This window comes from Diceros bicornis, chromosome 2, assembly GCF_020826845.1.
Source record: "Diceros bicornis minor isolate mBicDic1 chromosome 2, mDicBic1.mat.cur, whole genome shotgun sequence".
Taxonomy (NCBI): Eukaryota; Metazoa; Chordata; class Mammalia; order Perissodactyla; family Rhinocerotidae; genus Diceros; species Diceros bicornis.
In genome coordinates, this window is record NC_080741.1 from 3,869,242 (window position 1) to 3,895,711 (window position 26,470).

Genomic DNA, 26,470 nt, shown 5'->3' on the forward strand with positions numbered 1-26,470 from the left:
GAGTTGTAGATTTGTAGTGTCTGTGGGAGGAGGTGAGTTCAGGATCCTCCTATGCTGCCATCTTCCAAACTCCCCGAGACTTGTACTTTTAAGTTAAAATGGTGTCACCCTGCAACCAGTCCCAAATTATCACTGAGCAGAAACTTGCACTCATTTTTGTGTGTTTTACCTCTAGGAGCTCAATCAAGTTCTCACAGTAAATATTGGAGAAAAATCATACTGTGCTTCTGGCAGTGGGAGGAGACAAGGGACCATTCTGAAATACACCAGGGCACTCTAAATTTACATTTTTTAAGGGCATCAAGAAAATTAAAGAAACTATGTAATTCAGATAGGCCTAAATATGGTGTTTTCAAATTATAAGAATTTTTTATTTGTATTTTTGTTATATATATTTTTAATATATACGATGGATGGATTGATAACTTATAGATTTACATAAAGCATCTTCTGCCAGAGCAATAAGCCAGAAAGCACTGTGTCTCAGGTTAAGGAAATCACAGTATAGAGCAGAGGTAAAGTCAGCAATAAAAGTATAGAAAAAAAAAAAAAAAGGAAACAACATCCAAATGTCAGCCTAGGCAATTACTAAAGACATTCATTTCAAAGGAGCACCAAGGCCACAATTCTGTGGTTAATCATGAATTCCAGAGTAACTCAGCTCACCTTCCAGCGTCCTGATGGCCCATACATACATTCATGAGCGTATTGCAGACGAAGCTGTAGCGATTGGCCGCATTGTCACTAAGGATCTTGCCCAGCATTGAGTAGTTGATGCTACGGGCTGAAGGATTCTCAATAAAATCCATCATGAAGTCCGGATCCCATCGCAAGTTAGAATTTGCAGGCATCACATTATTATATATGGTTTGCTTAACTTTTGAACAGGCACTACTGAGGTTACAAGAAGAAGAGTTAAAAAAAAAAAAAAAAAAACTAGAATAACTAGAAAGTTATTTCATTTAAGGGCAGATTAAATGGCAGCAACTGTAACATATTTAAAAAAAAAAAAAGTTGCTGAATGGGTGAAAGCAGAAAACAAGAAAAAGACATTTGGTTACTAATCTTAATTATTTTCTAAATCTTTTCTACATTTTACATGGTCTAGAAATAAAAGATTTTACCAAGGCTTCCAACAACTGTGTCTGAAGAGCAGCTATAAAGTGTTATTACTTAAGAATAAAAATGGGGCGATCAGATTACACATCAGGAATAATTTGGTGTTTCAGTCCTAATTGTACATCCCACAAAACTGTTCCTCTAGGCGCAGTGTGTCCAGTGGAGGTGCACCGCCAAGTTCCAGTGGGCACTGTGCGACAGCTGTGAAAAACACAGGCTCGTTCTCTGTCTTCAGGAGCTTACATTCCAGGAGGAGGATATGGCTAACACACACGTTCAGTGTGAGTAAAGAAACTATGATGTCGTTCCTAAAATTTATCATGTTCTGTTTTGCAGCAGGGTTAAGAGATTTTTAAGAGGCTGGTCTATCACGTGAAAATAGTTCATGTTTCAGTGAGTTACATCTGGCCGAGATATAGAACACTGGAAGTATAAAGGGAAACAGAGGGTATCTGCTCCAATCCTGCTTCCCAGATGAGGCTGAGGGATGATCAAAGCTCAGACTCCATACACACTTGGCTATTCTTGCCTACTTGCTGTGGACGATAAATCCATAAACAACATTCATCTTCTCTATTCAAGAGCTCTTTTATGTAGCAGAAAGTGTTCTTCTTTTACATTAAGGTTTTTGGCAGCAAATTTATTTGTGATTAAGGTGACACATGGCTTTTTTCTTTTTAATTCCTGGTGTTATGCACCTACATAAATAGTAGCCAGGAATGACTTCCTCAACAATGAGAAAGCATGCAGACTCTTTACCCTACACTGTTGCCACTGCCAAGTGCTTTAAGAAAACAGAGATCATTCAGTTCAACGTTTAGCAAAACGTGGCTTCAGACCTCCTTCAGAATCACCTCTCGGGTGTATGTTAAAATAAAGATTACTGGGTCTCACTGGAGGTGTACTAAATGTATATTTAAAAAGCTGTCCCCCTAGGGCCGGCCCAGTGGTGCAGTGGTTACGTTCATGTGCTCCGCTTCGGCGGCCCAGAGTTCACAGGTTCAGAGCCTGGGCGCTAACCTACGCACCACTCATCAAGCCATGCTGTGGCAGCATCCCACATACCAAACGGAGGAAGAGACTGGCATGGACGTTAGCTCAGGGCGAATCTTCCTCACCAAAAAAAGAAAAAGAAAAAGAAAAAAAGCTGTCCCCAGTAAATCTAAGTGCCAAACAGCGCTGGTCCAACAGAGACGCCTAAAGCCATCCACGAAATGGCAGTGACTACAATCTCCTACACTCTTTCTCTGCAGACAGCTCATGTAAAAACTTGTCAGTGGTCAGTTAAGGACACAAGTTTGTGGTCTGCAGTCATGACTTGTTGAAAATGATGGACATTATACAGTCCCCAGCACTTTTAAAATTTCCCTTTTTCCTGTCCTCACTCTTGCCACACTTCCTACTCAACTTTTCCTTCATTTTCACTTAGCAATACTTCTTAATTTGTTTCACTTTCTCACTAAAAATGAAAGACAACAAACTTTGCTCTGCTGGGTCCCTCCCTGACACCACACCCCTGGTTCCCTCCACTTCCCAACACCCCAAGTGTTTAATAAAGCAGACTGCTGCAGGTCGTAAAGCTTTTTCTTTCCTTTCTTCAACTCCCTACTTGATTCTACCCATCTATACATGTCTGTCTTTAGAAAACAAAAGAATTGTGCTTTTCTTTCTTAAGCTTTATAAGATTCAGCCCCCACTTTCCATCAGGATAGAGACGTCTCTCAAGTCGACTCTCCCACCTCAATGGCATCATTTCTCTGGGCTCTGTGGCTCACTGTGAAGTCTCCTTGACCTTCGTGTCTAGGCTTCCTGTTTCATTTATTATCCTCTTTCCAAATGAGCTTCTATGTTTTAATAGAAAGTTCGCTGACATCTAGGTCCCTCTCCAATTCTACCACTCTCTGTCACAGGCATACGTGGAATTAAGGAAACAACTCAGACCTCTTCCTTCTGAAATTACATGTGTCAGAAAACCCGACAGAGTCATGAAAGCAACACACACTTGAGGCCAAAATGACTTATGCTCAAATCTAAGGCTCACCGTTTATTAACTTTTGATGAGGCACAATCGTTTGCTGATAGGAAAAGTCATTTCTACTTCCTGGGGTTGTTAGCGGGATGAAAGATCGTGATGGAAATAACCCAGCACAGTGCTTGGTGCACAGGGAGCAGCAGCGCCACCAGTGGTAGACGTGATTAGTGCTCTATTTCCCCCAAATACTCCTCTTACACGACTTTATAGGTGGTGCTTCCGGTCCCATTACTAAAGCTATTTAATAGCGGGAACTTGAGACAGCGCCGCTCCTGCGAGGCACCGCCGCGACGACCCTAAGCAGCCCTGCAGTCCGCCCTCGGCCTCCTAACCCCCACACACCTGGTGCACACGACTTGCATTAACTCATTAGCATGCTTGCACTACCCTGCAGGAGCATCAGGGGCTGACAGCCTGTTGGGGCTGTCTTGGGAAGTAGACTGTAAAACACAGGGCTGTTACAATGACCAAATCACTTATGAGAAAGTTCTCTGAACCCTAGACTGAAACTGAAAGCTCTCTGCCAACGAAGAGTACTAGGTATTATTATTATTACATCATTTCTGGGGAGCGATGTTTCCTACGACTCACTCAAATGCTCTAAAATGGATTATTTTGAAATCTAACTCATTTCATGAAGACATACTTTCACATTTTTTCCCTATCAATACTACTAAAAATATCATGATTTTTTTTTTTGGTATGTATCTTTCATCCAACAGATTTTTTGCAGTGTCTGCTATGAGCTAGATACTCTTCAAGGTACTGGGATACAGCAGTGAAGAAAATAGGAAAAGTGTCTGCTTTCGTGAAGCTTATGTTCTAGGAAGGATCCAGACCATAAATAAATCTATAATGTACCGGGGGAGCAAGTGCAAAGGGTCAGAGAATGACAGACAGCATGGAGGAGGGGTGCTATTTAAACCGGGGCTTAGGGAGGTGTAGGGTGTGAATGAACCGTGGGAGTGAGCATGCAAGTCACTGGGGAAGCACTAGGTGTGCTTAGCAAAAGCCCCAAGACGGGAGTGTGCTTAGGTGATTGGAGACGAGTAAGGAGACCTCCTTAGTAAGGATGGAGGTAACAGAGAAAGATGTGGAAGAGAAAATCGGATCCAGCAGATCCTGAAGGCTACGTACAGACTTTGAAATTTATTCTCAGTAGACGAGAAGCCATATGAACACTTCAAGTTACCCTTGTTGTAAAAGGATGACTTCAGTGGATATGTTAATAATATGCTCAGGAGAGTCAGGGTGCAGGCAGGGAAACCGGTCAGGAGGCTCTACAATGTTCCCACCAAGAGATGACCATGGAGGCAGAGACAGAGCAGTGAAGAGCAGTCAGATCCTAGATATACCTCAAAGGTCGAGCTCACAGACTTGACAGACAAGCTGGAGGCAACATATGAGAGAGCCAAGACAACCGCAACTGAGCGTTCTTTCCTTACCTCCTTCTAGATTCCAAATTTATTTTGCCAGCTATTACCATCTCCTTCTTTCTCACAACCTACAACTCATAATCTAAATTTCCTCAAAATAACATTGAATAAGTATGTATTTTCCCGCACCTGTCTAGGTGTGGGGGTGGCAAGTGCTAAGATGCAGAGAAGGACAGGGATAGGGGACGCTACTGGAAACAGGACGGTCAAGGGAGCAGAGAAGCGAATGAAGCGAGAAAGTCAGTCACAGACGGAAGCAACGCTCCAAGTGAGGGGACAGCACGTGCAAAATGTAGGCTGTTTTCTCTCAAGTTTATCTCGAAACTGCAATCATAGCTAGAGACGCATAGTAATTTGTAACAGGAGGTTATAGCTACAATGAAAGGTAACTCAGTATGAATTCTGGCAGACGTATTGTGACTAACTTTCATTATTGAAAAGGATGACAATGTTGGTTGAGTCCGTAACAAATACAAGCATAATCCTATTTCTGTCACTTTGATTTTCTTCTACCCACCTGAAGAGGTCTCCAAATTTACTTCTGAGGTGGCTACAGGACACGTAGAGGTCATAGAGGTAGGCTAAGATGCATCTTTCAGGGGAAGAACATTCTGAGGGGTTCACGACATGCTTTACCACGCCACACAACCTAGGGAGAACGACACGGGAAGAAACGAGACACACATTTTGCTAATACGTATGTTACTGTTTCAATCTTTTAGAGTGAGAATACATCCCTTTATAACTTGGGTAAGAAAAAAGATATCAGATTGTTGACACGAATCATTATAGCAATAGTAAATAATTGAATAAAATATCAGTTTTCTATTATGATACTGAAATACTAGATATTAAAAGAAAAAAAACTTCAGAAATGCCATTAACAACGAGAAACAGAAGAAACGAAAGAAATTCCTCCATACTAAAGGCATGTATGGAGAAATCTGTCAGTTAAGTTGCTGTGACTAGAACACAAAAGGAAAGCTAAGGAGAGAACCTCCCTTCAGTAAAAAAGATTCACAAATGCAGAGAGTTTGCAAAGATCCTCAAATCCACTCCTTTGCAAACAAGTAATTCTTTAAAACAGTAAATCTGGGAAATCCATTTTCAAGACCATAAGCTGGCTCTGGCAGGAACTTGATGAATTCCTGGTTTAAGGTCACATTCTTCTTGTTTATTCAAACTAGAAACAGATTTATTTTAGTTTATCTTATGTAAGAATTAGAGCCCCTTCTTTTTAGTAACATTCTCTACAAGTCCTTCAGTTCAGAAGCACTATTACTACTCCAGTTCTGTGCCATTTTCCCCAAATCAGAATGTTGGCCTCTTTGGCCATAGTTCATACAACACAGAGGTTCAGACAACACAGAAGTAAACACAAGTGGTCCATCCATCTATATGGGAGTCTAATTCCACTACCATCTTGTATTCTTCTAACACTACTGCAATAGTGTCACGGATGATTCAGATTTTTAAAGCTGCAAAGGGCTTTAGAAATCATCTGATTCATCTTCCTCATTTTACAAAGAAGGCTCTAAGGTTCAGCAAGGTGAAGCAACTTGACACAGGCTAAGAGCTGGTTCATATCAGATCCAAGAGGAGAGCTCAGGTCTCCAGACTCCCAGTGCAGAGCTCTCTGCACTATTCAGAGGACAGGGGAAGCCAGAGGGAGCCTAGGAGGTCAAGGCCGAGAAGGACACTGGAATCACAAGTACCACAGGTGACGCCCAGGGAGCTGCAGGAGGAAACGGCAGTGGAGCATCCCAAACCCTGTGAGGTGACAGCAGCAGATGGGGCCACCAGGCAGCTGACAAAAGCTGTCAATTACAGCAGAAGCGGCACATAATTAAGAAGAAAGTGGATGATTCATTCAGTGGTTAACATGTAAAAAAAAAAAATCCAGACATAACCTGGATTATTACTCTTCTGGAAAACAGAATTACTTTGTGATTCAAGTCAACAAACACTTAGTGCGAGTTTGCTGGGCATCTACTGCACAGCAGTCAGTGTTCTCTCAATATGTCTTCACTCGCTAGAGGTAAGAAAAACATTTTGTATTGAGATCCAGTATATACATTCATATAAGTACAAAATATTAGTTTCAGGGAAAATACTTATCCTTACTATGTATATTAAAGTAAAAAATAATACAGTTACTATCAAATATGATTTTATGAACACTTCATAGAACATAAATTTAAACTGTCAAAATAAATGATACTAAAATAAATTTCAAAACAAACAAAAACAAAAAAATACTTGTCAAAACCTATTATGTTCATTTCATGACCAGCTAATGGGTCTCTGTAGTTTAAAAAATGTGGTATAGGGGCCAGCCCCGTGGCTTAGCGGTTGAGTGCGTGCGCTCCACTACTGGCGGCCCGGGGTTCAGATCCCAGGCGCTCACCGATGCACCACTTGTCCGGCCATGCTGAGGCCGTGTCCCATATACAGCAACTAGAAGGATGTGCAACTATGACATACAACTATCTACTGGGGCTTTGGGGGAAAAAAAAAGAAGGAGGATTGGCAATAGATGTTAGCTCAGAGCCGGTCTTCCTCAGCAAAAAGAGGAGGATTAGCATGGATGTTAGCTCAGGGCTGATCTTCCTCACCAAAAAAAAAAAAAAAAAAAATGTGGTATAAATCAAGCAGCATAAATGAGCTCCTAGTTAGAAAGGCTCTTAGCTGCCCGGGAGATGTATGAGCTCTGTGATGTTGGCTACATCCCTCCTCCAAGCACTTCATTTAACAGGACTGAGTTCCAGTTCCTTGACTTATAAAATGGTCCTAATTATTCACCCTTACAGGGTAGTTGAAGGTTATTAAAGAGTTCTATATTCCCTGAATTCTAAGATGTTTATGTTCTCACATTTAAAAGTATCTGGGATGTTTCAGATTTCACTTAATAATCTATGTGTTCAGGGGCCGGCCCCATGGCTTAGCAGTTAAGTGCGCACGCTCCGCTACTGGTGGCCTGGGTTCGGATCCCAGGCACGCACTGATGCACCACTTGTCCGGCCATGCTGAGGCGGCGTCCCACATACAGCAACTAGAAGGATGTGCAACTATGACATACAACTATCTACTGAGGCTTTGGGGAGAATTAAAAAAAAAGGGAAAAAAGGAGGAGGATTGGCATGGATGTTAGCTCAGGGCTGATGTTCCTCAGAAGAAAAAAAAAAAAAAATCTGCGTGTTCAATTAATGTGGTAGCATTACCTATTCCCCAAAAAAGCTGCTGTTGAAGGGCTGCCACTCTGGAGCAGAGTATAAATTGATTGCTTGTACCAGATTATAAAAAAAAAGGACTGTGGAACCAACAACCCCATGTTTCTGTTGAGCCCAGCAGGAAAAACAGAAGAAAAATAAAAACAAGTTGTCTTTTTTTCAGAAAGCCCTGGGGAAAATGATCTGCAGTGGACAAAAAGGAGCTTAGTACAGGTTTTTTGAGAGCTCATTATACTTTGCTGGCCCCCAAAACCTCAGCCTCTAATGGGGATGATATCAGGCAATTGCTTAGCCCAACTTCACTAGTGGTAGTAGAGAAAACCTTAGCCTACAATATACACAAACCAAAAAAGACTAAGAAGCAAGAAAGTCATTTGTTCTAGATTAACCCTTGTCAGAAGACATCTTTAACTTATAAAAGAAATAAAATTGAAGAAGTAAATCTCTAAGATGAGAGTGCATGCAGCAGCAAAGCTTATTTGGTGTTGATTCTCCAAATGCAAACTGAAATTACATGAACAAAGTAGCTATCACATATTCACCATTCACACCAAGCCACGATGCTGGGCAGCACAGATGATGGAGTGCTATAAATGACTGGCTTACACTCTGAGAAACAAGGGAGAGGGCAGGGAGGAAGGAATTACACCTTATTAAAAAGAACATACTTTTCATGTTTATACTTCCTTCTTTGGTAAACGTTTTCTTGCAAAATTATTCTTTAACTGTGTTATAGCTTTTCATTGAAACAAATATTGGTACTATTTTTCTCTTAAAACCGCTGTAATATTTCATCAGGAATTACACATTCCAGGATGTGAAAAGCAATAATGGTATTTCATATACCAACCCTTCGAACACCTGGGCTGTCTGGTCGGGGCTCAGGATGAGACAGCTGTGGTACCGCCTGAGGACAGCCACAATGCAGACACACAGCCCCGTGGTATAACTTCCTGCCAGGCTGGAGGATTTCAGGAGCAGCTCGGCTTCTACAACACTCAGTTCATTTAGGAGCTACAAGGGGAGAAAAGATGCAATAAAAATGCAGCTGCCAAAACAAATAGGAAAAACATTTAACTTGACAAACCATGGATATCTTAAGTCATTCTAACGCTGCTCGATCTTGCCCCTTATCCTGCCCCAGGACTGTAAACACAGACAACTACAGTCTCAGAAAACATATCCTAACTAATTCAACTGGTTTTTATTGTTAATCCTTTACCAAATTATACAGTTTTTCTTCTGTCTAGACATCATGGTACATGCAATCCGAAAGTACCCAATACTGAAACAGTCACCAAAACTTCATGGCAGCCCAAATTTCTGGACTGGATAATTTCAGAAAAGAACATCCCCACCTCTCACTTTTTTTCCCCTTTTACCCTTCTTTTTCATAAAACAGAAGTGATTTATCATTATTTTCTTGTTATTAACAAAGCTAACACCTCCAATAGAATAAGCAACAGAAACCAAGTTTTATTTCTATTCACTAATAACATAAGATAATAAATGAACTCAAGTTTATGTATAAGAAATACAGCAGGACAAATCAAATGATAAGGTTTTATTTTTTTACTCTTAACCTAAAATATAGTGTTATAAATGGCAAAGAAACTGTCACCTTTTCCTAAGCAAAATAACAAGACAACAAAACTGTCCTCAAAACTCCATTTTTAAATGACTTACATATTTTAGCACCATATTATAATTATTTGAAAACTAGGACCACAGGTGCAATTAAAATGCTAGTTGAATACGGTTGATTCATAACGTCTCAATTATTCAGAAATGCATCAGGTGGCTCAATTTAAATTGTATGATGCCTGGCAGGTTTGCTTTCCTAAACATGAGAGAAGTAGGGTCTCTTTGACACCTGTATTGCGAAGTCAATTAGTCCATTGATGTTCAGGGCTGGCTCCATGAGATCAAAGATGAGCTGAACGTGGTGAGCCAAAGGGAGATGATAGGACGTTCCTGACGCAAAGCTTGTGATCTGCTCCAGCACATTGTTAGAGATCTGTGTAAAAAAAGAGTGAAAATAATTACAAGACCAATATTCCAGATAATTTTTTATTTCACAAATTATTTTAATATTTTAAGTAGGAAATTTGAATTTATATGTGATTCTACTTAGAAGAAAGTTAAAACATCTTTCTACAGAAACCAAAATCATGGACAAATCAAACTTCCTTACTGCAACTATAATTTGAAGAAATAAGCCAACTTGTCATTAAGATCTAGACTTAACTATCGTAAAGGGAGAACAACTGCAAATGCTGATTAATTTACAAATGCTGATTAATTTACAAATAATATCTATCTGAATATCAATGGATTTGTAAAACAGAACAGATTTGGTTTCTTCTCAACTGCACAGTATTTTATTTCGGTCATCAACAGATTTCCCCCTTATCAATAGCAATGTAGAACCAAAATGAAAGTATTGCATTAGGGATTATTTTACATAGTGTTGATTATTATCATAAGGTAAAAATAATTTCATGAGAAAAGTTAATTCTTCTGAGGAAGGCAACCTGACATTTAAAACTGAACTACTCAATAGTTTGAGATGCTTCCATATGTTTACGTTATGTTTATAAAACCAACTAAAGCCAAAAACATACTGCATGAATGCAACGTTAAAGGACATGTAAATATCCCACAGGTATAACCAAACAGCTTTAGACGGCCACCTGAGACGTCACGTGATGCTGATCAAAATACGACAGGAGTTGAAGTTTGGTGAACACGGTCTCCAGTGTTGGAAAGGCCTCCTGTTTGCTCTTCCTGGCTTTCTGTCCTTCATCTCCAACTAAACAAACACAGTAGATTCATTACTTTCCATTTAACAGAATCTCTTGACTTTCTGGATGGATATTTTTTATTGAGGTATAACACACATACAGAAAAGTGCACAAAAGCTATGAATTTCTGCAAATTAAATACTGATGAAATGAAACTCAAATCACAAAATCACATACCAGAACTCCAGAAACCCCCACCGGCCCACTCAGTCACTTCTCTCTCCCCAGGGGACCAAAATCCTGACTTCCAACAGCGGGGAGTGGTACTGCCCACTTCAGAACTTTATACAAATGGAACTACACAATATCTACGTGTAACATCTGCATCTTTCACTCAACATTATGCTTCTGACATTGATCTCTATTGTTGAGGTAATGTTAATTTGTTCTAAAAATTAATAATTCTCACTCATAAACAGTATACCAATGTGTAACACTATACTACCCATCTATCCATTCTAGTGAGTAGTTCCTAGATTTTGGCTACTATGAGATGTGCCTCTGTGAACATTGGTAACTAACTGACTTAAAATGCGATGATATCAACAATGAAGGGGAAAAAATCACCCAGGCTCACTCTGACGTAACAGGTAACTTCACCGGCAGCTTAGGAGACTTACTGTGATATTTTTTCCAAACAGTTTAATATTTAAAAAAGGTACACGATTCCTAACACTTTTAGGGGTAGCAAGGAATTAAATTACTTCACATTAACGGGAAAGTGCTACATCGATGAATTCATCATAAAGAAATTTGAAGAAAATTCCAATAAGAAAATTTTATAAATATTGCTTATTCCAGAAGAGGGAATTTTGTTCTTCCCAAGAGTTCTAAGGGTAAGATCTAAAAATAATTAGATCTTGTTTTTAAATATTTCTGAATATACGTATTTACCAAGACAAAACGAAAAAGGAAAAGGAAAGATTGGATTAAGTTCAGTTTGAGAGAACAAAGGTCACTTTACATACTTCTCTATTAAAGACACAGGAGGGATTTCACTGAACTCAAAAAGATTTTGCAAATGGCAAATATAATGGTTTTAGAAAGTAACAAAAAGTAGACTTCCCTTTCATCAATAAGCAATTATAGTTTAAGCCCCTCCTCCCCAAAAAACAACCCCAGGTTGTTTCGTCTTAATTTCCTAAAACAAACAAACAATACCTGATACCAGAGTAAATCAGAATTAAAAGGTGCTGAGTAACATAAGGTATAAGATTGCGCCACTTTCGTCAAATAACACCAAACAAAACACAAAGAACAAGAACTAAGAAGTTCATTAACCTACTTGTTTTTCAATGTCTATTCTCAAAGGCACAAATTAACGGTGGAATTTCGCCTTCAATATAGCTGCTTGCGTGTCATGAGCATGTTTAAAAGATCCAAGTTTTGCATTTTTTCATTTATACTAACATCATTGATCCAAGACTGAAAGCTCACATCAATAGTGTTGGTTACAATGTGCTTTAAAACTGAAGTTAACGTAATTATTTAGTCCTTCCTGGGACCAAAATGAATAAAGAAACAAAAATCACAGACATGAGGAAGCAGATCCAGCATGAGAACTCAAATGCATCTCTGTCTGTTTGTTGGTTTTGCTAATAGGCTCCAGTTACTTCCATATAGCTAACTTAAAATCTCATACAGAAAAGACGTAATTGATTCTCAGCAATTTACATTTACTTTCAAAGAAAAATATAAGAAATTAGTGGTGGTTCTCAATGGAATAGTTTATTTTAATGATATTTACATGAGTTACAATATAGTCATAATTCATAGATTTTCCTCATCTGTCTTATGTTAATATGCATTCATAATATATATTATTGCTCTTTTGTTGCTTATTTTTGGTTTTCCTTTTTAAAAAGTCTTTAAATCCCAGAAGTTTTGGCCTTTTAGACACTGTTACAGTAAACTTCATTAATATTTTCAAAAGACATACTATTGAAAACCAAAAATGACTAGTCAATGCAAATGTAAAATGAGGTATGACCTCGTTCAGCTGGAAATGCCATTTAAGCACTAGATGACAATTCACCCAGGGAAGGCCTGGCTAGTCTCAGAACACTCCTAGTGAGTTCTTCAGTCATATTTTTATGTGTGGCCAGAAATCAATACACGCCAACACAAGCTCTGGTTTCCTGCCTTATCAATCCTCATCCTTGCAGAAAAAAGTGGGCAAATTTCCACTAATCTGAGGCACAGTTAGCCAGCTTCTGGTGAGCATGCTAGGCTTCAAGTGGTGACTTGAACTTAGACCATTTATCAGAAGACAGCTCACTACATCCCAAATTAACACATTTCTGGTTGAGGTATTTTATCTAAAAAGAGGGAAAGACAAAAATCTCCTTTGACAACACCTCTCCACATTGGTGCTTCTATTACTGATATCTCAAAAAGCAGCTTGAACAACAATGTTTTTCTCTTTGTGAGTTCATAAGCGAGAACTGCTTATTTAAGAGACTGGTACAAGGACAGGATAGACTACAGTCTGGCATTAAAGACTCTTTGTGGAGGAAGGAAGCAGACTCAACAGAAAAGGATACCACATTGCTTCCTTCCCCTTCTCACCCCTCTCAGCCCTCCAAAAATGAAAATTCTGCAGGACCTGGAAAGACTCGCCAAAATTAATATAGATAAAACATGTATTACTGAACCTTCTAAAGGAGATAGTGTCCACCCCATTTCCAAGTATACAAAAAGTAGTTTCAAATATTCTTTGTTAGCTAGTTGCAGGGCTTCTAAATTCAACCTTCTAAATACAACCCATTTCCTCTTTTCTCTGAGAGAGAAAACAGCAAAACAACAAATTGATAGTTTTTCTTAGAGCAGTTTCTTTCTTTCAGGCCCAATAAGGACAGGCCTACAACAACAGGTTTCGTTTCCCTTCCACATTCTGGGTTGTCCCCTCACGGAGCCAGAGTATTGCAAGATTCTTAACTGGCAACGGGACGGAGTGAGGGACTGTGATGTGGATCACACAAAGGGAACTTTCCTATCGTGTTCTCAGGACCACCACATCCCACGTCAGACCCCTGCACCACCACAGTCAGACTGAAAACAGGTTGCCCTTGTACCTTCTTTCTGCATATGTTCCCCTACTGGTGGAGAGAAAAGAGAGCTTTCTGCATTAGGTACCTCTGTACTTTTCTGCAGGAAAGATCCACCGTGGATGAGCTCTAGTAATTCAGCCAGTTAGAGTCTAAACATTGGATCCTCTTTGGAGAGGTTCATAAAAAAGTATTTGTTTTGTACTGAGCAACAAAGCAGGGTTCCCGGGGTGGTTTATGCCAAGTGCGGAAGTGTGCTGTTTGCATAGGGAAAACTCAAACTTGCCTTTCTCTGTGTTATCTAAGTACTAGAGAAACAAACACCAGTGGTGGCAATGGAGTATACATAATGATATCATATTTTCAATCACAGGACTGCCTAATAAAACAAACAAATCTTGAAAAGAGTAATTAGGCAAATGTGAAGTGGACAATTACAAAATCCAATTATGCAATGTGGTGACATAACATGAAGGCATAGCTTCACTGTAAAAACTCTGTAAAAGCATGGGGAGAGATTATTGCAAGTAGAGAAGGCGTACAGAGCAAGGACCCAATTTTCTTTCTTACTTGAAATTATCCGGTGCTATGGGTAGCCCCCACGACCTACTGCAATTATTCTTCTGAATAATGTAAGAAAGGATCAGCAGCTACGTCATCATAATTTTCAATTATCACGCAAATATGAGCACCCAGAGCAAACCATGAGCTAAAAGGACGGACAAGAATGGGGGAAATGGACCTCTTCTAGACTAAGGGTTTATCAAACTCTCGCTTCAGTACTTCATTTATGAACACTGTAGAAAATTTAGTAAGTATTAAAAAAGAGTAGAAAATAAAAATTACCCAAATCTATCTACAGAACATGCTATTTTCATACAAAGATTACTATAAATGGACCCAAGGCCTCAAAATGTCAACGTGCTGACTCATATTTCAATGTGACAGTCATTCGGGAGAGGAAACACTGGCAACCATGCCGTGTACCCTTTGATAAGGATGTGCTGAGGGAGCCTGAGGACAGCACGATGGAGCACATGCAAAGACTCCTCACCCCCGGTCTCGGTGCTGCTCTTCTTATTTAGGATTTTCAAAATATCTTTGGTAATTTTCTTCAGCTGATGCCTCGCTTCATCACGCTCCTTGCCCACTCCATAAAGAAGGATTGTGCGCTGGTTACACTCATGACTTGAAGATTCATCCTGAAAAACAGAAAATGCATCCTGAAGCTCTTGTTCCCACCCATGACATGCACTGACCACAGCATCTCCACGCCGGCTTGCGGTGTGGCATCCTACCACCCACCTCTCAGTTCACCTCAGCCTCCACTGGCAACACTTTGTTTTTCCAGTTTGGAACTGCTCAAGTAAAAAAAAGTGTCAACTGACCTGAAGTCTAGCAAGAAGCACTTGATGTGGGCGTACCCTCCAGAGTAAGTTTTGACTACTAAAAAACGTTTCATCTTTTAAAGTTTAGCACGGTGTTACTTTCATATCCTATTACATACTACCCAGTCATACTTCTTCCTCAAGGAAAATGCTGCTTCTTAGTAAGCTTGAAGTTACTTCTTAATACAGCATCATTAAATATTTTATATTTAGAAAAAAAGATCTTGCTAGGATCTTCAAGTACTTTTATAAAAAAATGTTCCATTTACTTCCAACATGACAGTGTGAGGTACATGGATATTTACCTCCAAATGACAAAACAATAAAGAGCGCAGGTCTCATGAGGTGTGAGGTAAACAGCTGGAAATGCAAACATGTTCTGACAGCACCTTCCTCTCCCGGACCACCCTCCAGCCCTGCCCCACAGTCACAGGGAATTCAAGCACACTTTTTCCCACACGGGAAGGAAAGTTATTTAGTCACAGCATAACAAGAACAGAGATACACCGCTAAACATACTCTTTAGCCAGAGTTAATTAAACAGTGAGAGACATGTTCTCTCTTATGCCTGCTTTTGAATTTTTCTATCTAAATTTCTCTCTTGGATCTCTTTCACTTCCATTTTCTTAGTAAAATCCCCAACTCTCTCCTCCAGTCTCTCTCCTTTCCTTACTGTCTGTACCTGTTGCCCACACTGAGTGCTTACCCTTCCTAACAGCGTCTAATCCAGAGGAGCTTACACGAGAAAGAACGTCTCCCAGTAAAAACAAAATGTACCGTGTTCATAGTGAGTAGTGGCTGCAAAAGAGGGAAAAATCCTTGGGATCTGGAGAATTCCAGTGTTTAATCTTGAGTACTCCAGACGTGTGTGTACTCTGCACAACACAGCATGTGGCTTCTGTAGCCTTGAAAAGAGAGCCTGTTTTCTTTCTCCGTTTCTGTCACTTTCCTCTCATCTCTTTCTGTCATTCTGTCTCTCTCACACCCTTGCATTCAAGACACCGCTTCTCCTTACACTGGTTCCTTTCCTATTATACAGTTGTATACTCTGCCAACCTATCTTGCTGCCCCAACCCCAAATAATTATTAACGTTTCAAGTGTTCAAATATGCCTCCTTTAAAAAAAAAATCTAGGAGCAAGTCTCTTCTAAAAGCTGTTGCTATCTACTATCCTGAGCATCCAAATCTCCCCCAAATTGTCAAGACAGAACTAAGCACAGGATAAGCTGACACAGGCAGCAATGCCTACACCTGGTTGTACATCTGAACAACCTGAGCTGCGTGTCAGTCTGCGATCTGTGTTGTTGGTACACTGCATTACTGATACATTTCTTTTCTGTCTGGCGGGATGTGTACATAGGAGCCCATGAAGGGAAAAGGAGGGCACTGAGAAGGTACAGAACTCGGCAGTGCCACTCACTTGTCCAGGTACCTGTCAGATGGCTCTAATGTAACCCTCTGTGTGAGGGGTGATGGAAAGATGTTAGCAAAGGCAGTCAACACCTGTTTATAGAGTATCCACCTACGGCAAGACAAGGTTCTAGGAACCCTGAGAAAATGCACGGATGCATGTCAAGTCTGTCCTCAAGGAGCACAGACTCAGCGTAAGCAAAGCAGCATTTGCAGAGCCAGAAACCCAAACAGGGATGGGGAGGGAAGGTATCCTGGGAAGATCCACATGCTCATCACAATCACACAGATGCTACGGCTCCACATTGTTCCAACAGCAGCCCACGCTCGGGTAAGGGAGGGCGTGACTGCATTCCGGGTGCAGCACCTGCCAACTCCATGGTCCTGGAAAATGAGCCTCTCTGAGCCTCAGACACTTCCTCTGAGAAAATGGGGGGCCGCCACCTTCCTTGAGAGGTGTTTGTGAGAATAACTGAGACGAGGTGTGTATCAGACACAGCACCCACCACCTGTTTCTACACTTCCACTTCGCTCTTGCACGCAACCGCATCCACGGTGTCACACATTACTCAAAAGTCCCCACGACCCCGGGGCACTTCCTTCCTTTGCTGTCGCTCCTTCCACCACCTAAAATACTTTCAACAGCCTCAGCTTCGCTTGTGGAAATGCCATACACAACTACAGCGCCAGGCCACTCTGTCACCTTGGTTTAGTGAAAGCCCTCACCACAGGAGGGGCAGGGAGGGGAGGAGAGCCTTTTGGGCATTTACCTCAGTGTAATTCACTTACTCTCTAGGTGTCTGTTTAATGTCTGTCAAATTTGTGAGGGAAAACCCAGGTCTGCTTTATTCACATTTATATTCTCCTTAATCGGCACTGATTAGGCACTTAATATTTGTTGAATACAAGAAACAATGAATAAATAAGTGGATTAATGTAAAAAGACATGACTAAAAAAATAGGGCAAGGTTGAAGATAAGAACAAAAACTAGTTTCGTAGGGAACTTAACCTGATAAGTGCCGACAAAACTGAAAAGAAGAAAGGAGAAGCAGAGAGAAAGTTAGAGCAAAAAAGTTTGTAAGGTGTATACCAAGTCTTAGTGGCGGGAATAAAAAATAAGAAATAAAATCAACAGGTATCTGAAGGAAGTGGCGAATGGATCAGACATCTAAGTGAATGTGCATCTCAGTGGATTTCAAGATGGACTCACTAGATACAATCTGTTGGAGGGAAAAGGGAAGGTTATAAGGGCAGAGGGCTCATGAATTTACCTCTAGGTGAGAGGAATTTGAGGGGTAGGTGGAAATGCACTATAAATGTTTACTAGGCGGTTGGATGTGGCGACTACTACAGAGGTGACAGCTTAGGGATAAGAGCAGTACGTCACGGGAGGGGTGCAAGCCCCACATTATCTTTCAGAGGGAAGAACAAAGAGAGATGATAAACAAGCCATCAAATGAGCCACACTCTCTCCCCATAATGAACAAGATGACTGGAAAGGTCACAGAAGTCAGCAGAGGGGACATGTAACAACGGGGGCCATCAACAGAGTCCAATGTAGGGAAGAAGTCACAACGGATGTGGCCCCTCTGACTTGCTTATTAAAAGAAAACCACAAGTGAACCTCAAAAGAGGGGTTTCTCTAGAGTGGTGGTGCAGAAAGCAGGAAACGGGGTGGAAGCAGGAACAGATGGTGAGCTAGAGAAGGGGAGGGAAGTGCCCCACATTTGCGAGTAGTCGGGCATGGAGAAGAAGAGCTGGGAAGGGAAGGGAAGTTTTCTCAGGATAATCAACGGCAAACTCTTGTTCAAAGCTACGCTTCAAATAGAGGAGTCTCCATAAAGGAAACCCGGATTGGAGATGACTGATAAAGGAGATAGGAGACCACGGCCTCTTGTCTGGATTAACTGGGAAAGAAACATGGAGACGTCTTTCTACTGAACCACAGGGAAAAAAGACACTTGGTGAAAATATAGGGAAATATGGACGTGAAGAACTGAGGGACTTGAAAAGCTCGTGTCAGTCCACTGGCCCTGACAGGCTCAGGGAGCTGGGCCAGAGGCAAAGTCAGGAGTTGAGAGTGAGGGGATGAATTACAAAGCAAGAGCAGGGCCCGGTGGCACAGCGGTTAAGTGCACGCGCTCTGCTGCCGTGGCCCGGGGTTCACCAGTTCGGATCCCGGGCGGGCACCGATGCACTGTTTGTCAAGCCATGCTGTGGCGGCGTCCCATATCAAGTGGAGGAAGATGGGCACGGATGTTAGCCCAGGGCCAGTCTTCCTCAGCAAAAAAAAGAGGAGGATTGGCAGATGTCAGCTCAGGTCCGATCTACCTCAGGAAAAAAAAAAAGCAAGAGCAGCATGCATTTAGCTGGAAAAGAATCACCAGTCAACCACTATATGGGGTATGAAGACAGTATTTGTTTCTGATAGTTAATATTTTTAGAAAAACCATGATAGCTGTTACTAGTCTTCAAATAGGAAAGGCAGAGAAAGGTGACTGTTTTTCAATAGCCTAAGAGATTTGTTTTTATCAGTTTTCTGTACATGCAGAAAATATGTAAGGCTTCAAATAGCAATTTATACTACATGAGAATAAGGCCAACCTAAGAGGATGGACCAAATATTTCCAAAGGTACCAATGAGCTCTGCTCTTTCAAATAAGTATTATTAAAACACCCTCGAGTTGCACTGTTGTAAGTAATATCAATGATTGGAGATCAGTACCAAAGAGTTACTCTATTATTTATACCCTGAAGGACACATTTGTAGGGCAGGAGAAAGAATCAACTGGATTGTCCATAGACTCACAGCTGGGGAGTCCACGGAAGGCTAGTTATCCCTTTCATGCTAGCCCACTGCTGTCCTTGGGTTGAACAGGTCATCGCCCTTGTAAATTGAGTTCTGAAAATCTCATCCTCTAGATCAATTACTTTCTTTCTCCAGATAACATCTCACACTCACAAGATTTAATTGATCAAGAAACTAGGAGGATGGACATCCAAAAACCCTGGGGGGGCTGGTTGCACTAGAGAAATTAAAATATGTCTCTTGAGACAAATATTCTTACAAGGAAGAACTGGAGTTAACTGAATTGAAGTATGCTCTAAGTCATCTTCATTTCTTTAAAATAAGTGATTAGAAATGTTGCCAAAATGCGTGTGTGCTCACAAAGACGTGAGGATGCAAGGTTGTAAGAGCTCTGCACTCTCCTTTCCCCTATTCACATCTTCTGATATTTCCACGGTGACCCAACAATCGTAGAATTTTAAAATTAATCAGTTAATGTTCTTTTGAACGGGAATTATAAACAAACCCCACTCTGAATGTGCTTCCTTTTCTTCTAAACACTAATGAAAAACAGATGAAGTAGATGCAATTGTCCTAATAAAACAAAATGCAGCATTTCCAACTCCCCCAACACTCTTGAATTTTCTGTTCAAATATTCAAATGCAAACCCAGTATACATCATGAAGTAAACTGTGCACAGTATCCTACCTCATCTCCAAAAAAAGAAGTAAAAAATACTTTTAAAAAACAATGAATTTTATTTTAATCTATTAATATGAAGAACTCTTAAAACAGGTTATTTCCTTTAGCTGAATCTTTTAATATGCCACGTTATGCTGTGTAGAATAAAATAACTTCAAACGAATGTTTCACAGGTAATAAGCCTTAGGCTGGCATGGGAGAATGGTGTTCTCTGGGCGCGGGAGGCTGTGCTCAAGGAACAAGAAATTAGCAGCTTCTTCACCTGACCTGGGGTAGTCTTTCTTTAAGACTGGCCCTGGGCTAACATCTCTGCCCATCTTTCTCCACTTTACATGGGATGCCGCCACAGCATGGCCTGACAAGCAGTGCGTCAGTGCACACCCAGGGTCCGGACCCGGGCCGCCAGCAGCGGAGTGCCCGCACTTCACCGCTACCCGACGGGGCTGGCCCCAAGACTCTTTACTTTTTGTATTGGTCTTACATCTAACCTAAATTTCTATACTCACAGGCAAAGCCAAGCTAGATGACACAAGTAAAATGCTGCCTCAAAATGCAGGTGCTCAATCGAAACATTCACTAACGTCAAAATGACTACATTTACAACCCATAAAATGTTAGAACCAACACAGCCTAAGAGCTAATCGAATGGCTTAATTACTTTGCCATCCTCCTGCCCCAATCTGGTTCCACAACAACCATAGGATCCTTTTCAGGCATGGCCCTCTGGGTTCAGAGGAATCCCATTTGAAGCAAATATTTTCAGATAAGCTGATTACCTTTACCAGACTTGGCAAAATAAATAAACAACTAAACCACTGCATGTAAAAATTCTGGGGTATGAGTTCATTTTTCTAAGTCATCCCAATCATAGAAAATAACCAAATCATTCAAGGCTAGTCTTGCTCCCAGCAGTAACACATACAATAACAAACTGTGTGTGTTGCCGTTGTTTATTAATGAGAGGCTCAAGCGCATAACTTGCTCTGCTTCTACTCGTATAATATACTTTTGTAACCTGAGACACTTCTCACTTACAGATTTTAGTCACTCTCAGGGTCAAGCGGTCTAAGTGGGTAATTGGCAGTCATCCTCCAACGAGAAAGTATCACAGAGAAGGTTCACCCACGGGTGTGGTCGTGAGTCAAACCAGAGCAGGGAGAGGGGGCATTCAGATCAAGAGCTGGAGCTGTTCCTCTCCCCTCAGATCCCGGTTCACAGACCTCCAGGTTTCTGGAGATGTAAGTTCTCAATGCAGTACAGGATTTCAGTCTCCTGAGCTGGTGCTCCTTTAGAATGGCATACTAACTTGTTGAAAATAGTCTTTTCTTTCCCCACAAGCCTTGTTTTATCTGCAGATCTTAGACACACCTCATAAACATCCTTTAGAGTTTATAATTTGCTGTAAAGGGAAGTATGACTCCTATTTTCCTGAAAGTGCAGCCATGCCATTCATGGCAGTCAATTCCCATTCCTCCATGCCAGGTAGGGGTCTGGGAGACAGTGAGATGGGGAGGACTTTCAGGCACACAGTGGTTACCAACGCAGGCTATGGGGTCGGACAGCATGCGCTGGAACTGGGTCTCTAGTTAACTTCACTGCTCTGCTCCTCGGCTTTCCCTCATCCAGAGAGTGGAAACAATATGCACATCTACTTCAGAGAGAGGTTGAGATCGTTAAAGGAGTTAATTCATGACAACATAAGAAATCAAATGTTGGCTATTATTAGTGTGAAGTGCATGCAGCATAAAAATTCTGTCAAAAAGTATAATCTGTGTCTCCAAATCAACAAATTAAGATTTGTTTACTGCAATAGTCAAACTTTAAAATAACAATAACTTAAGAATACTAATCTTTCCACGAGCTTAATATCAAACTGACATGATGACTAACAGATCAGGATCATTATGTAACGGAAATTTCCTAATGAAATTACTCAAATTCGTAGCTTCATTTCAAATTCTTAATGCCAACAAATTACTTTCATGAGCTTAAATCAGCGGTCCTCAAACCTCAGCGCACACCAGCATCAACTGGAGGCTCATTAAAATGCAGATGACAGATGCAGCCCAAAGAAACGAGTCAGTGGGGCTTGGTTCAGTGCCCAAGAATGTGCACATCTCACAACTTCTCAGGTGAAACCTGGCTGCTGTTCTGCACTTCAAGAACCACTGCTGAAGATTAACACATGCAGAGAAAGACACATGCAAAACGCAGAAGAAATAACCAAAACATGTTCCCAGCAAAGGCATCTACCTAAGTGGTTCCACTGGTAACAGAAGGATATTAGAGTTTGAAACAGTGTGTGTGTGTACATGCCCACAATACTATTTATATTAAGGTAACAGTGATACAAGGATCCCTTAATTTAATGATATATTTCCCCAAAAAAACAAAAGCCAGGTTAAAAGAAAGAAGAATAATTTGTTTATATTTCAATTCTGTTCAAGAAAAGCATAAAAGACACTTTATATAATAAGCCTGGCAATGAATACAACTGTTCTTCTTTTCTAATGTGATTGTGGACTCTTATAATTTATAATGGGAGGAAACTGTTTCTCCTACAAAGAGTTGATCAAACACAGATTTAAAATAATGACATTATTAACCAGGGAAAAAACAAAGAGCAAGAGACTTAACATCCCTAACAAGCACACATTTTTAGTTAATGTAATTACTTGTTAAAACGTAATATATCACCCAATGTCGAGCACAATGTGTTTTCAGGTAAATAATCATCTGAGAAAGCAAGCTTGCGAGCTTCTCCAGGAAGCGGACCTCGAAAGGCTGGATCTCAGCTTGGATTTAGCCTTTGCATGGAAAATAACCAAAAGAACTCATAAAGCATCAACTCTATGGCAGGTTTCAGTAAAAAGCCGCAAGATTTTAAATTGCTTTTTAAAAGATGACTGCTCACCCACCCTGCCCCACATTTCCCAGGGAAATAAAAGCAGAAGTCCTAGAAGCAGTCAGACGGAAATCCAGTGTCTGCACAGCTGTCAGTCTGCAGTGTCTGAAGGTAAATCTGATTGTGAAGACCTCTCCCTCTCTCTCCCTCTATTTCTCTCTAGAACACTCAAGACTTGACTGATAAAAGCTCAGCAAACTCTTTATCAAAAAGAGTTTTAACAACTAAGCTGAGACATTAAGAGGACAAGACCAGATGCCACCCTGCAGGTGGCATTAACTACCACCTACTGGATACATCCCAATCCTTCAGAATCAAGAGGAACCAGGTAACTTTTGTATCTAGAAGTATTCAAAAAATATATGTATTTACACTGTGATGTGTGTGTAATTTTTTTCAAGTTTTCTTAAAATTGGAAATCTTTCCTAACAATTAATATCAATGCAAGCACTTATTTGGAATAAAAATTAAAATGCAAGCCACACAAACGGTGTTAGAGACAACCATTAACCTCTTCGTTAAAAAAAAAAATTATACAGAGCGTGGAAATAAAATGCAAATAGTCTTATTTTACCTGGGGTGTAAAATGAGACTTAAATTTGGATGGAGCTGAAATTCTCAATATCAAGAACATTAGTTAAATAAGTTACAGTCTACACAGAATGAGCATTCCTAAAGTAGAATTTCCAAAACTATCAGAGAAAGCACAAATAAGAGCAAACAGCAGGGAAGCTTAAATATCAGTGTCATTGTTAGCAACTAAATACTGGGTTTTTTGTTTGTTTGTTTGTTTGTTTGTTTGTTTTTAACTTAAATAGGTGAGGAGGTGGTGAAAATTGAAGCCATAATCTTGACCACAGGAATCTTAATTGCTTCACTTTCAATAATTAAAGGATGGCAAAAAGAATTCCACTGGCATTTTGGGGAATTTAGTGCTACCCTTGTCATACTTGAATCTGCTGCATGGAAGCTTTTTTTTTTAATTCAGATATTTGTACATTTAAAATTACTGTGTCATATTTTGGAACAATTTTATGTAGAATCAATTCTATTTGTCTTTCATGAAATGAAAATATGACAAATTTCATTTTAAATTTCAAAACTTAGATGTCATATAATGTATTCAAGTCAAGTGTTAGTTTTCTTGATAGCTGCCTGTTGTGGTATAATAACCAGTGGATCCACACAAGGACATGGTTTTGACATTTTATTTTAGCCACCAGGATACACTCCATCAATCTAGAAAGTATGCCCTAGCTGTTGTGAGGAATGCCAACAAATGACCACATACAGAGGCCATATCCTTAATTTTTACTGTTTTAAAATTTGTACTGAATGATATTCAAGAACATATATGTGAAATCTTCAAATATACTGAGCAAGGTTGGAAATGAAATACACATGGGTTAAAACACTGGGAGCTAAAGAACGAGTCTCTGTGAGGCCAATTTTTGAATGAATGATTGAGCAATATGGAGAAGAAACAGATTCTAATTATAAAGGAAATTTTTTTTCTGATCCAGTATTTTTTTAACAATAAATTTCCAAGTGATTGTACACAGATTTCTTCCCATTTTTGACTTTAAAATTCTAATAAGCAATTCTCAGTCATTTCCCCTTAGAACCTTTGATGGGGCTAGAGCAAACGAAGTCCAGGAATAAGACTGGTGTAGGAAAAGTGACTTGTGAATAGAAACAAAAAAGTTAAAAGGCATGGAGATGAAGCTGGAGAAAAAGAAAGCAAAGAGCAGATATTTCTCTTCTAGTTTTTATATATAAATATACGTGGGCTTTTGCCTCAGATCAAAAAGGGACTACAAGAGGCAAACATTCAACAGATAAGAAATCCAAGGTATCCACTCCTTCATATAATATACTTCAGATCATTTTACTTTGCTAGAGATGGAATATTTGCTACAGTGAAGTATTTCGAGATTCAGTTTTCTGTGTTCCCACTAACTGCCACGATGAGGAATAGAAACCAATTTTTAGAGAAGGCTGTCCAAAAAAGGGACACCCAGAGATGAGAGCAAAATCAACTCTCTGGGACTGAAAATATCCATCCTCTTCCTCCCTCTCTAGGTACCAAAGAAGAAACGCAGCCATGGACAACCTCACCTCTGCGGCTGGGAACAGCAGCCTATGCACCAGAGATTACAAAATCACCCAGGTCCTCTTCCCGCTCCTCTATACGGTCCTGTTTTTCGTTGGACTCACCATAAACAGCCTGGCAATGAGGATTTTCTTCCAAATCCGCAGTAAATCCAACTTTATTATTTTTCTTAAGAACACAGTCATTTCCGATCTTCTCATGATTCTGACTTTTCCATTCAAAATCCTCAGCGATGCCAAACTGGGGACAGGACCCCTGAGGACCTTTGTGTGCCAGGTGACCTCCGTCGTATTTTACTTCACAATGTATATCAGTATTTCCTTCCTGGGACTGATAACTATCGATCGCTACCAGAAGACCACCAGGCCATTTAAAACATCCAACCCCAACAATCTCCTGGGGGCTAAGATCCTCTCTGTTGTCATCTGGGCTTTCATGTTCTTACTCTCTTTGCCTAACATGATTCTGACCAACAGGAGGCCGAGAGACAAGAATGTGAAGAAATGCTCTTTCCTCAAATCAGAGTTTGGTCTGGTCTGGCATGAAATCGTCAATTACATCTGTCAAGTAATTTTCTGGATTAACTTTTTAATAGTCATTGTATGTTACACGCTCATTACGAAAGAACTGTACAGGTCATATGTAAGAACAAGGGGCATGGGCAAAGCCCCCAGGAAAAAGGTGAACATCAAAGTTTTCATTATCATTGCTGTGTTTTTTATTTGTTTTGTTCCTTTCCATTTTGCCCGAATTCCCTACACGCTGAGCCAAACCCGGGACGTCTTCGACTGCGCTGCTGAGAACACTCTCTTCTACGTGAAGGAGAGCACTCTCTGGCTAACGTCCTTAAACGCGTGCCTGGACCCCTTCATCTACTTCTTCCTTTGCAAGTCCTTCAAACACTCCCTGATGAGTATGCTGAAGTGCCCCAAGTCTGCAACATCTCCAACCCAAGAAAACAGGAAGAAAGGACAGGATAGTGGTGACCCAAGTGAGGAGACTCCCATGTAAGCAAATGAGGAAACAGTTCATGGGTTAGTGTGGGGAAGGCCTAAAAGGAAAGCACTATGTAAAAATGTTAACACTGACTAAGCAGCAGCCGAGTTAGTAGAACGACTCTTTAAACAAGTAATAGAAGACTACAGAAGTACTTTTCATTTACTTTTCCAGTATTAAAAGCTATCTTAAAATGTAGAAGAATAAGCTAACCTGTAGCTAAGTAATAAAACAATCTGCATCCAATCCCACGCTCCATGCAAAACTACACAGAATTCACGGTCTGTAGAGTTCAGGCAAAATGGGTAGCCATGTAATCGTATCTACTGTAATTCTTTAAATACATCATTGATCACAATGTTATTTTTTTATAATCAACTAAGGAAGAATGATAAATTTGATAAAGTCTTCTGACCAAAAATTATTAAGATGTATATACATCCTAGTCCCCTAACCAGATGCTGACCTATTGTGATACTCGTTAGAAAAATTGAAGTA

General features: G+C 40.3%; 2 protein-coding genes across 12 annotated transcripts in view; one reads left to right on the top strand and one right to left on the bottom strand.

Annotated features, from left to right (window-relative positions):
• MED12L (mediator complex subunit 12L) overlaps nucleotides 1-26,470 on the bottom strand; it is a 327,766-nt gene that overhangs the window by 68,539 nt on the left and 232,757 nt on the right. For 10 of the 11 annotated variants that reach the window (XM_058550842.1, XM_058550826.1, XM_058550786.1 and 7 more), the window contains 6 exons: nucleotides 14,723-14,870; nucleotides 10,511-10,629; nucleotides 9,691-9,834; nucleotides 8,668-8,831; nucleotides 5,105-5,236; nucleotides 667-894 (listed from right to left, as the gene is read on the bottom strand). In XM_058550842.1, coding sequence (XP_058406825.1) covers nucleotides 667-894; nucleotides 5,105-5,236; nucleotides 8,668-8,831; nucleotides 9,691-9,834; nucleotides 10,511-10,629; nucleotides 14,723-14,870 — 935 coding nt within the window. The remainder of the gene's footprint in view (nucleotides 1-666; nucleotides 895-5,104; nucleotides 5,237-8,667; nucleotides 8,832-9,690; nucleotides 9,835-10,510; nucleotides 10,630-14,722; nucleotides 14,871-26,470) is intronic. The other variant, XM_058550768.1, reaches the window with a different exon arrangement.
• On the top strand, nucleotides 24,968-25,987 carry P2RY12 (purinergic receptor P2Y12). Its single transcript, XM_058550856.1, has one exon. It carries the CDS (start codon nucleotides 24,968-24,970, stop codon nucleotides 25,985-25,987), a length of 1,020 nt encoding a protein of 339 aa, XP_058406839.1.

Coding starts and splice junctions, on each gene's coding strand:
- P2RY12 (XM_058550856.1), top strand. CDS start 24,968: ATGGACAACCTCACCTCTGCGGCTGGGAACAGCAGCCTATGCACCAGA.